Source organism: Anolis sagrei, chromosome 1, assembly GCF_037176765.1.
Source record: "Anolis sagrei isolate rAnoSag1 chromosome 1, rAnoSag1.mat, whole genome shotgun sequence".
In the NCBI taxonomy this organism is placed as follows: domain Eukaryota; kingdom Metazoa; phylum Chordata; class Lepidosauria; order Squamata; family Dactyloidae; genus Anolis; species Anolis sagrei.
In genome coordinates, this window is record NC_090021.1 from 62,126,370 (window position 1) to 62,138,756 (window position 12,387).

A 12,387-nucleotide genomic window follows, 5' to 3' on the forward strand; every position below is an offset into this window, starting at 1 on the left:
CCACCCCAAACTAGCCTTCTGCGGGAGCAAACTGTGCCAGCACGTCCATGAGGTCATGAGACTCCGCCTCTCTCTCCGCCCCTGTCTCCACCTCCTTCTCCATGCCAGCGTGGTTTTTCCTTTGCTAGGGCAGCATTGCCAGCGTACTCTCGTTATTGAATTCTGTCAACAACGAGAGTACGCTGGCAATGCTGCCCTAGCAAAGGAAATACCACGCTGGCACGGAGAAGGAGGCGGAGAGAGAGGCGGAGTCTCAAGACGTCATGGACGTGCTGGCACAGTTTGCTCCCACAGGAAGCTAGTTTGCGGCGGCTCTTACAAAATCCAATTCCCTGCCTAGACAGCTTTTCTGTCCCATCCCTGGAGTGTTTAGGATTGGTTGTGAACCATTTATCTAAAGGATGCCATTTTCAAGCCCTCCCCTCAGCAAGGTTGGAGGACAGTGTTGAGTGGGAGAGATAAATCACTACATTAATGGTTGGCTTGGAGTGTTCCAACCAAATACTGGTGTAAAAAATTGAAGAGAGGAGGGAGGAGTTGGGGAGCCTATAGTGGCTACAGTGGATGCACATTGGTGTTTCCAGGGCCACATGAAGCCTGCAGGCATATGTTGGTCACTCCTGGTTAGAATTTGCAAAATATGAATGTAGACTGGATTTTTTGTACAGTTATCTGTGATTTATGCTTTGAGAACTTCTAATTTTTATTTTTAGTGTATTACCCAAACTGGGATTCCCCCAAAACAGTTTTTTTCTCCCTCCCTCCTGTTGGTCTCTGTGTGTGTTTCCTAATAAGCTAACTACAAATTTTAGAAACATTGATTGATTTTGCTATTCTGCTTCTGCATTTTTCCCAGATTTCTTAGGAATGAAAATTGTTGGTGAGTTGCTGAGAAAGTCAGGTGCCTTTTTTATGCGGCGTACATTTGGTGGGAATAAACTGTACTGGGCAGTGTTTGCTGAATATGTGAAAACTGTATTAAAGGTATATAAGTTAAAAATTTCTTCACTTTTATATTGGATTTTTGAGATTTGCTAGGTACAGAAGTTTTTAAAGCTAATATGAAATGCAAGTTTTTCTTGTAAATGTAAACTTTACTATTTTTTGCATTAGATTAATTTAATCATTTATTTTGCAAAAATGATTCTTTATTTTGACTTGCACAACTTCTGCTGTAAAATGAATACTTTATGAGAAACAGCCATTTAACATGATTAAAAATTAATGAATATTGCTCTCTTGTTACAACTGTTAACTCTTTGTTGTCCTTTTGTCCTAAAGAATGGGTATGCCCCTGTTGAGTTTTACCTTGAAGGAACAAGAAGTCGCACAGCAAAGACGTTGAATCCAAAATTTGGTATGTTCAGGAAGTTACAACTTTTGTAGAATTAAATGATTTAGAATAGCTAAACAGAAAATCAACATTGCACTTGGCACAAAGGACCCTGCTAGAAAAGCAATGCTTTTTGTTTAATTTTAAATTGAAAACGTTGCTTTAGTTTCATTTTTTTTAAAAAAAAAACTTTCTATTTTTCTTCCAGGCCTCCTCAATATTGTTATGGATCCTTTTCTTAAAAGGGAAGTGTTTGATATTTATCTTGTCCCAATCAGTATCAGCTACGAGAGAGTATTGGAAGAATCCCTTTATGCATGTGAACTATTAGGCGTCCCTAAACCAAAAGAATCAACATCGGTAAGATGAAATATTGGACACTGTTCTGGGTTTAAAGTTTGTTTAGCCAAATTCACTGTGGCTTGTTTGGATATAATGCTAAAAAAGATGGTTTGTTTAAATATATGAACTTTGGATTGTGCACTTCCATTGCTCTTCCTGCAGTGCAGCTGCAAAGAGGAAATGTGAATATTTTAATTTTATTTTAGATTCGCTTGGGTACCTGGCATTGCCCGGGTTATTTAAAAAAGTCATTTTTAAATTGTGCAAAATGCATAAGGTTGTGGGTGAACTGCAACTCACATCATGCCAGGTTAACCCCCTGAAATGCCATCAGTAGTTTGTTATGTTTGTTACGTTTGCTATGTTGGGTAAATTTGCTCTGGATGCATTATTGGTGGGATTCAGTGTGCTCTCTAGCTGTAGGGTAAACTTCAACTCCCATCAGTCCCCTCAAACCTCTCCAGTAGGTTTATTCATGGGGGTTGGGGGGGGGGGGGCAAATTTAGTCCAGGTCCATCATCAGTGGAGGTCACAGTTTCTCTGGTTGTGGGTGAACTGCAATTTCTGGAAAGGAAGGTCAGTTTCCCCCAAACTCCTTCAGTATTCAAATTTGGGCATACCAGATATGCATGCCAAGTTTGGTCCAGATCCATCCTTGTTTGGGTTCACAATGCTCTCTGGGTGTAGATGAACTACAACTCCTATAAATCCCTCCAAAGACTTCCAATGTGTTTTGTTGGTCATGGGGCTTCTACATGCCAAGTTAGTTCCAGGTCCATCATTGGTGGAGTTCAGTGTGCTCTTAGATTGCAAGTGAACTATACACCACAGTGCCTTCAACTCCTATAAATCATGGTGAATTCTCCCCAAACCCCTCTAGTATGTTCAGTTGCTGATCAATTCCTCTGTATGCTGTGTGCCATAGAAAAGAATAGGAAAGGGTTAAGGGAGAGGCAGCGGACGGGGTCATGCAAATTCCACACTAATGGAGAAAGAAACTGGAATGTCTGTAGTGGAGGAAATAAATAAAATCTAGGATGAAATTGTCCCCGTCTGAAAGCCTTCACTTGGGTGGTGGGGAGTATGGTGTTTGTGGAGGATATTGGCTCTTGTACATGTTCATGGTACTCACTATAACCTGCAATCTCATTGGAGGGAGGGCCATTGGTTTCTCCTGAGTAGTGGGAGCTATACCTGTTTGTGGAAGCAGGAGTTTGTCTGTGTAAGTGGACACCCCAGCCATACACACATACACATTTTCACTTTTATTGTGTGTGGAGATTAACTACAAGTTTTCATGACATCTAAATGCAGATAAAGTGGGTTGCTCTTAGCTCTGATTTGTTGAAATAAGCTCATTCCAAATCACAGTTTATAATGGAGGTTTATTTAAATTTCCTGGGAAGTATCAAAGAGAGGGGAGGGAACATAGAAACCTTAGTCTTGGTGCTTTTTGTTCTCAAAATTGTAATCCACAATTTAGCACCTCATGTATAGGCAGACTGTGTATCTAGAGTAATTTCTTCTGACATGCCACAGTTTATTTTCATTGAACAAAGAATGTTATTGTCAGTGTAAACGGGCTAGAATCCATAAATTATTCTAAAAGCCTCAGAAATAATGCTATTTGAAATGATGAAAAATATTAAATAGTTTTACTCATTAGCATGTATGTTTCTCACTCTTCTGCTGCATATACTTTAGTGACTTCCCCCCATTTCTTTATGCTGTAGGGACTTTTGAAAGCCAGAAAAATTTTAAGTGAAGATTTTGGAAGTATTCACGTATATTTTGGACAGCCTTTATCACTCAGAACATTGGCATCTGGGAGAATAAATAGATGTCCATTCAACTTGGTCCCAAGGTATTAAGTGTATGATTTTTTTCATATGGTTTATGACAGGGGTCCTCAAACCAAGGCCCGGGGGCCAGATACGGCCCTCCAAAGTCATTTACCCGGCCCTCGCTCAAGGTAAATCTAAGTCTGAAATGACTTGAAAGCACACAACAACAACAACAATCCTATCTCATCAGCCAAAAGCAGACCCACACTTCCCACTGAAACACTAATAAGTTTATATTTGTTAAAAGTGTTATTCATTTTAATTATTGTATTGTTTTTAAAGGGTTTTTTGCCCTACAAATAAGATATGTGCAGTGTGCACAGGAATCCATTCATGTTTTTCAAAATATAGTCTGGCCCTCCAACAGTTTGAGGGACTGTGACCTGGCCCTCTGTTTAAAAAGTTTGAGGACCCTTGGTTTATGAGTAGAGCTATCATTTGGGTCAGAACCCTGCAAAGTGAGGTTTTTAAAAATGATTCTGTTTTACCTTCTTTTTGTAGAGAGTAAATCTGGATACAACACTAATTTTTTGACTGAAGCTCTGAAATCTGGGTTGTTCTACTTCTTTATCAATATTGCTCAGTACTTTAAACTGAAAATCAGTGATGCAAATAATATTTACATCAAAGCAACGCTTTTAGAATGCCTTTTCTCATTAGACTTTTCCTTTTAGGCATATTCCTCAAAAGCCATCTGAGGAAGTCCAGGAATTTGTCAGTGAAGTAGCCTATAAAATGGAGCTCCTTCAAATAGAAAACATGGTTCTGAGCCCATGGATATTAGTTGCAGTGGTTCTGCTTCAGAATTTACCAGCAATAGAACTTGAACTTCTGGTGGAAAAGACGCTTTGGCTGAAAAATATAACTCAGACATTTGGAGGATTTCTTGACTGGCCTGGTATGCAGATAATATTGTACATAGATGTCTTTTTTTGAGGTCTGTTTTGGGGTGATGGAAAACTAGAACTGCTACTGTACAACTTTCTTTACACTGTTAAATTTTGACTTTCTTCTAACAATACATAATACTGGACCAGACATGGGCAAATTTTGGCCCGCCAGGTTTTTGGACTTCAACTCTCACAATTCCTAACACCTGGAGCGCCAGTGTTTGCCTATTCTAGTACTAGACAGAGGATGAAGGTAGAAATGAAACCCATTAAAATTGATACCATTTAAATATGTTGTTACTTGAGCTCCCCGAAGTATTGAAATATCAGCGGGAATGAGCAGGCTCTCTGTTATTCTTTTCCACTGTTCTATTACGCAGAGTAATAGGTCTTAGGCATATACTGTCCTCAGAGGAGTAACATAGATGTCTTCATAGTTTCTGTGGCTCACACAAATGAGGTTATCTGCACCTCCACAGCGCATCATTTGAAACTTTCTAGAGCCCTTATATAAGCTTTGGGCAATGCAGGAAAGGCTTAGTCAAATAGGAACTCCCTGCTCATCCCCACATGTTCCCTAGTATGGATTGGGCGGGGGAAGAAAGTAAAGCCACTCTTCCCTTTCCTCTCTGTAAAAGAAAAGATTCTGTGTGTCTGTACTAAGTAACTGAAATCACTCTGGGCTTAACAGAGAGTCTTTGGCTGTGTGGATCATAATAAACTGTGGCAAATTCTTGGTGGTATGGGGATACCAAATCACCTTGTCTGTCTCTTGAGGAATCTGTCTAACGACCAAGTAGCAACAGTAAGAACAGACCATGGAACAACAGACTGGTTCAAGATTGGGAAAGGAGTACGGCAGGGCTGTATACTCTCACCCTACCTATTCAACTTGTATGCAGAACATATCATGCAATGTGCGGGGCTTGACAAATCCAAGGCTGCAGTTGAAATTGCTGGAAGAAACATTAACAGCCTTAGATATGCAGATTATACCACTTTGATGACTGAAAGCGAGGAATTGCTGAGGAGCTTTCTAACCAAGGTGAAAGAAGAATGTGCAAAAGCTGGGTTGCAATTAAACATAAAAAAACCAAGATTCTGGCAACCAGACTGATTGATAACTGACAAACAGAGGGAGAAAATGTGGAAGAAGTGACAGACTTTGTATTTCTAGGTGCAAAGATTACTGCAGATGCAGACTTCAGCCAGGAAATCTGAAGATGTCTACTTCTTGGGAGGCGAGCAATGATCAATCTTGATAAAATAATGAAAAGTAGAGCCAACACACTGGCAGCAAAGAACTGTATAGTTAAAACAATGGTATTCCCCGTAGTAACCTATGGACATGAGAGCTGGAGTATAAGGAAGGCTGAGCGAAGGAAGATAGACACTTTTGAACTGTGGTGTTGGAGGAAAATTCTGAGAGTGCCTTGGACCGCGAGAAGATCCAACCAGTCCATACTCCAGGAAATAAAGCCCGACTGTTCACTGGAGGGAAGGATATTAGAGGCAAAGATGGAAGTCCTTTGGCCACATAATGAAAAGACAGGAAAGCTTGGAGAAGATAATGATGTTGGGGAAAATGGAAGGAAAAAGAAAGAGGGGCTGACCAAGGGCAAGATGGATGGGTCGTATCCTTGATGTGACTGGCTTGACCTTGAAGGAGCTGGGGGTGGTCATGGCTGACAGTGAGCTCTGGCATGAGCTAGTCCATAAGGTCACAAAGAGTCGGAAGCGACTGAACGAATAAACAACAAAAAAGTAAAAGGGCTTATGTCAGGTTTCTGTGTACCATATCTGGAACCATGCTTACCCAGGAAATAGGTTAGATCAGTTGTTAAGTTACACAAACACTACATTCAAAGACATCTTTTACAGGCTTTGTTGGAACCTGTTAGCTGTTAACCCTGACATGTCTTTCTTTAATTTTCTCACTCATGAAAAAAACAAACTAGATTAGAGATCATCCATACAAACTGGCATTTATTCAAAAATTGTTTTTTCCCATAGATAATCTGTGTGCCAACAAAGCAGTCAGATCTGCCCTTGCTCTTCACTCAAACATTGTAAGCCTTGTCAATGGTCAAGTGGTGCTCAATGACAAAGAAATGGGACCTGGTGCTCCAGAGGATATTGTCTTTAAACAGGCCCTTGCCATCCTCCTTTGTGGCTCCTACAGGAACCAGCTGCTGAACATCTTTGTGAGACCAGCTCTAGTAGCACTGGCATTAGAAATCACACACTCTTCCAGAAAAGGTAAGTTCACCTTTTTGATATAGCCACTTCAGATCTGAGATTTAAATAAGTGGTTGATTGATGCACTAATTATATTTGCCTTCCATCCCTTATATTCAGTTTTCCTTCAGTCCAGGCCAGCAGACTTCTAAGCCTCCATAATGCAACAGAAATTGCACAATGAAGCTATGAGCAGGATGCTATTTAGCAAACAATGGTTCTGCGGGGAGTGTGTGTGTGTATCAATAGCTTTCATTATGCAATTTCTTCTTGACATTGATCTAACTGTGCTTTGTGCAATTCTATTTCATTTCAGGCTGAGGCAGGGAAAGCTTTTCATTATTATTTCTGTTTCAATTGCCTTAAAAAACTAAACAGAACCTCTTGACTTTAGCCAAGTTCTAGTGGGTTTGTTGATGAAAGTGAGAGGGATTTGTCCCCCAAAGTGTCATTGAAAGACTGGGGAATTCTGGATGTGGAGGGCTGCGGGAGGGAAGGAAAACAAGCTGAAAATGCAGTCACCTTGTGCCAATGAGGATTTGCTAGTAAGATTTTGCTGGTCTAACTTTTTATTTTCTGATAAGAAAGTGTTTTGAGGAAAGAATATATTCATATATAGTTAAATTTTGTTTTCCAGAGGAAATCTATAGCAATTTTGCGTTCTGGCGTGATGTGTTTTCTGACGAGTTTATCTTCTTTCCTGGAATACCCCTGAAGGTAGAGCTTGATCACTTAATGTCTGCCAAAATTTCTTATTAACTGAATTCACGTCATGATTGTGTTCAGGGTAAATAAGGAAGATGATCTTGAGAGTTCTTAATAGAGTGGAGATTTGGGTTGGTTTGTCTGCTTTTATTTTAAATATTTTTAATATTTCTCTTTTGGTGGAAAAAAAGCATGTTAAGATCTAGAAATGGAATGTACATAAAGTTTGCAGTGGAGTGTTAAAAAACTAGAACATATAATCAGTATCACAGTTCCTTCTGATATAACAGCTCTTCTAAGATCTCACTAAAGTGTATAACTATCAATATTCTTTCAAGGCTTTTGTGACTGTTCAAATAAAATACAGTCACTTCTTTACATTTGCTGGGGTTAAGAGCTTAGGACTCTTGCAAAGGTGTAAAAACCACAAATAAAAAAAGCCTTTTATAACCTGAGAAAACACCTCTCTATGCATCTCTAAGGCCCCTTCCACACCACTCTATATTCCAGGATCTGATCCCAGATTATTTGCTTTAAACTGGATTATATGCATCCCCACTGCCAGGTAACCTGAGATAAAAAGATAATCTGGGATCCGATCTTGGGCTATAAGAATAGCTAGTCCTCCAGCATGATCCTGTGATCAACTTTTGTCAGAAGAATTTGCTGAATGACTTAGAGATTCCTAGAGATATCATATCATGGCAATCAAATCTATAAATAGTTAAATCTGCAAAAGTTAAACCCTCAAATGTGTAGGGTGAAATGTGGTGAAACCCATGCCAATAACCTGAATCCACACATCATCAAGTTACTTTTGCATACAATTGTAGTTACACCCCACAGCAACCATAACAACTTGATAACTAGTAATTTTAAGTGTTTCCTAAATAATATAATTGCTGTACTTTGTAGTATTGTGTTTTGGAAAGCTTTAATAATACAAGCATATGTATCTTTTCATTGACATTGAGGGCTCCTTGCAAGTTCTGGACTATGTAGCTCATATATGTAAAGATAATTTAAATGGGTAGCTTTTGGGGCACATACAGCCCGCCCCGAGTCGCCTGCGGGCTGAGAGGGGTGGTATACAAATGTAGCAAATAAAAAATAAATAAATTCTCTCACATACCGATCTGCACCTCTAAGCCCCATTATCATTCTGCATCTGGCATATGGTTAGTTAGTCTTAACTGGAGTAGACTCATTCAGTTAATTGCTGAGTACGAATCAACATGTAGGTGAATCTAATAATTTTAATGGGTCTACTTTAGTTAAGATGTGCAACAGAATTTTTCATCTATTCTGCTAGCATTTTACCTCTTATCCTGTAACTGACCCGGCACTCTTTACTCACTGAACATCAGCCCATAGGTCCTTTTCTCACAGGTGTCCTGCTCTTTACCTGATATTGTTTTAACGGTCCCCTCCTCTCTGCCTGATTTAGGGCTTTGTTGTTCTTCACCTCTACCCTTTGTCCATAGTGATGAAGTAGGCAAGACCATTGTGGGTGTGCAGGCAAGAAAGTCCTTGCACAATTCTTCCTTTTGGTTTATTTGATTGTTCTTAACAGGAGGGGCACTTTCAGCTGAAGCTTTAACTGTCATGCACTCCAATTGTGCCACTTTTCATAAGACTCTAATTGTGCAGTTTACCATGTGGTTCAGTTTGGCCTTATGTAAACCCGAGAATGCTCGCCAAAGACATATTGATATAGTTTAATGACTCTACCTCTTCAAAGCTTAGGGCTTAAGTGCATTTCATCCTTTCTTTGTACAATAGCCTGGGAATGATTCATCTGCACACAATAGTAAAAGGTGTTCAGTTCTAACATGTTGAAACAGAAGCTCTTCAGCTTACAAGTTCCCTCCTCTGATCTTGATATAGTTTGCAAAGTGTAGAAATAGCACCATCTTAGTCTGAGCTTCCAAAAGTGGTTGGAAGCAACTGTTCTTGTGGAACTAAGCCTTGAATATAGGCTCAAGAGGTGCAACACAATTTGAATTGCTAGACTGTTTGCTACCAAGGATTATTATTTCATTTGTATGCTACCTTTCTGCCAGAACGTGGCAATTCAAAGAAAAACAAAACCTTAAAAATAAAAATGTAAAAACAATTAAAAGTTGCTATATTAAACCATATAAAGTCATTAAAAACACATATACAAAAATTTAAAAATAAAGTATGCATCCCAGTAGGCAGCTCCCCTGCTTACACATTGAAAGCCTGCTTAAATAAAAAGATATTTGCCTATCAGTCAATGGAAGGGAGAGAGCCAGCCTTGCCTCTTGCAGAATGGAGTTCCAGGAGGTGCTTCTTTTGCTGCATCCTGGTTTCGTCATCAAACAGGATGGGATTGATTTAAAACTTGATTTAAATAAGCAAAAAAGAGAAATAACATTTAGACATACAAAAAGATAGGAAGCATTCACTTTTAAAAATTAACAAGAAAAAATGTTAAACTGTGGTTCACATTTGAACCTTAAACTGGGGTTAAATCTTAATTATAGTTGAAGTAGGTCACCTTTGTAAATAAACCAAAGTGAAGACAGACCATAAATCATATGCCAATGAAATGATAAGCTGTGGTTAACTGAAAGAGAAACACTAAAGCCTACTTCACTCTGCAGAATTCCTAGGCATTCTGTGTAGCCTTTTCAGGTGTAGCTTGGAGGCCAATTTAGCAGCAAGCACCAGAAGAAGATAAGTAAAGGTAAAGGTTTCCCCTTGACATCAAGTCTAATTGTGTCCGACTCTGGGGGTGGTGCTCATCTCTATTTCTAAGTTGAAGAGTTGGTGTTGTCTGTAGACACCTCCAAGGTCATGTGGCCAGCATGACTGCATGGAGCACCATTACCTTCCCACTGGAGCGGTACCTATTGATCTAGTCACATTTGCATGTTTTCGAACTGCTGGGTTGGCAGAAACTGAGGTTAACAGCGGGAGCTCACCCTGCTCCCTGGATTAGAACTGCTGACCTTTTGGTCAGCAAGTTCAGCAGCAAGTTCAGCAGCTCAGCAGCTTTAGTCTGTTGTGCCACCGAGGGTGGGAGTGGGGGTGGGGGGGGGGGTGCTAGGAAAAGATAACCCACCATGTAAATAAAAGAAAAATACGGTTGATCATTTCGCTTCAAGTGTGTTCATTAGAATATCATATTTCATACATTACATTATTATTTGACATCAAAAAGAAGTCAGGCAACAAGGACATATTAGAAAATATTTATATTTTCAAGATAGCAAATGGAATGCATTTTTTTCTGGTTACTGAAATAACATTTTAATGCAAGAATGTTTAGATGGTATTAAAAGTTAGCAACTTGATTTTTTTTAAGGTATGATAGGACTGTTTCTCTTATTTTAGTATCGGGAATATGTGCATTGCATGTTTTATCTGCCAGGAACCACGCCCTCCAAGGGAAACAAATACAACCATTTTATTTTCACCCCTAGGATTTTGAAGAAGGTTGCTTCTTGCTTACAAAATGTGATGCAGTTCAAGTAACTCCCCAGCAAGTTTTTGTTACAGAGAAAGGAAGTTTGGTGATCTCTTTTTTGACAGCCATGTTCAGGCCTTTTGTGGAAGGATACCAGGTACAAAATTTATTCTCATTTCCTTTCCTTGAGACGGTCATAGGTTCTTCAGTTGATCACACTTCAGTGACAGTTAATCACACTTCTGAGATTATGTATTTCATTTCCTTTAGTAAAACATATTATGCTTTATAATTTCTGTATCTCTCCCTCTCTTGAAAAATCTCAGCAGCCTACTGCAAAACATTGTTTCAGCCTTTTACAGATAAGCAGTGAAAACAAACATTAAAACTTGTAAATGAAACAAAACCTGTAGCACAGGTCTGCTGAAACTCCTTAGCACAGGTGGGAGTAAATAAAGTATCTCCATTTTCATGAGTAATTCATTCTGTGCAATCTAGCCTTTACTTTAGAAGGTTAGCATTAAATGAATAGGCTTAGATCTTATTGTCTAAAAGAACAAGCCTCTATCTGTAACAGTTACATGCTTTTCACACCCGATGGGTTGCTATATTTTTAGACTACAAGACATTTTTCATTATTCAGATTGCCAAATCATGAAATCCTGTATTTAAAACTGCTTTACAAACAATAAGAGGATATAATAGGGAGAATTTGCTAAATAAGAAAGGGGAGGGGGGAAGGGGAAAAAACCTCTGCAACACACTCTATGTGGGGTTGCCTTTGAAGACTGTTTGGAAACACCAACTAGTCCAACGGGCGGCAGCCAGATTACTTACTGGAGTGACATACAGGAACATACCACCCCTCTGTTATGTCAGCTCCACTGGCTGCCAGTCTACTTCCAAGCACAATTCAAAGTGCTGTTCTTGGCCTACAAAGCCCTCTATGGTTCCAGCCCAGCTTACCTGTCCAAATGCATCTCTCTCTGCGTCCTACCTCAGAATCTAAGATCATCCGGGGAGACCCTGCTTTCGATCCCGCCTTCTTCGCAAATGTGTTTGGCAGGGACGAGAGACAGGGCCTTCTCGGTGGTGGCCCCCTGCTTGTGGAATGCGCTCCTTAGTGAAATTAGGTCAGCGCCACATGGTTTTGTGACCAGGCATTCAGATAATAGGTTTGGCAGTAATAACAATGTCTTAGAAATCTGACTATGACAGGCTTTGGACGGGGTCGTTGGCCATTGAATCAAACTTGGATTTTACTATATGGTGAATAATAATGTTTTTAAATTGATTTTTAACATAATGTTTTATCTATTGTGTAATGTTGTGCTTTTATATATTGTCGGCATCGAATTGCTGCCATTGTAAGCCGCCCTGAGCAGCCCCCCCCCCCCCCCCAGAGGCTTGAGAAGGATGGGATATAAATGTTGGAAATCAGTCAATCAATCAGTCAATAATCAGGAATGTCCAAACCAGTAGCTCTTTAGAAAATTGAGAAACAATTTAAAATTCCAGTGTTATTTTTTAATTAAAGCATTATTTATTTATTTATTTGATAGATAGATAGATTGATTGATTGATTGATTTCTATACTGT

The 12,387-nt window shown here is 39.4% G+C and overlaps 1 protein-coding gene across 2 annotated transcripts in view; it reads left to right on the top strand.

Annotated features, from left to right (window-relative positions):
* The window catches only part of GNPAT (glyceronephosphate O-acyltransferase), a 30,667-nt gene that overhangs the window by 11,089 nt on the left and 7,191 nt on the right, over positions 1-12,387 (top strand). For both annotated transcript variants that reach the window (XM_060753779.2, XM_060753781.2), the window contains exons 5-12: positions 857-984; positions 1,282-1,357; positions 1,542-1,693; positions 3,409-3,539; positions 4,194-4,417; positions 6,423-6,668; positions 7,285-7,364; positions 10,805-10,945. In XM_060753779.2, the coding sequence (XP_060609762.2) occupies positions 857-984; positions 1,282-1,357; positions 1,542-1,693; positions 3,409-3,539; positions 4,194-4,417; positions 6,423-6,668; positions 7,285-7,364; positions 10,805-10,945 (1,178 nt within the window). The remainder of the gene's footprint in view (positions 1-856; positions 985-1,281; positions 1,358-1,541; positions 1,694-3,408; positions 3,540-4,193; positions 4,418-6,422; positions 6,669-7,284; positions 7,365-10,804; positions 10,946-12,387) is intronic.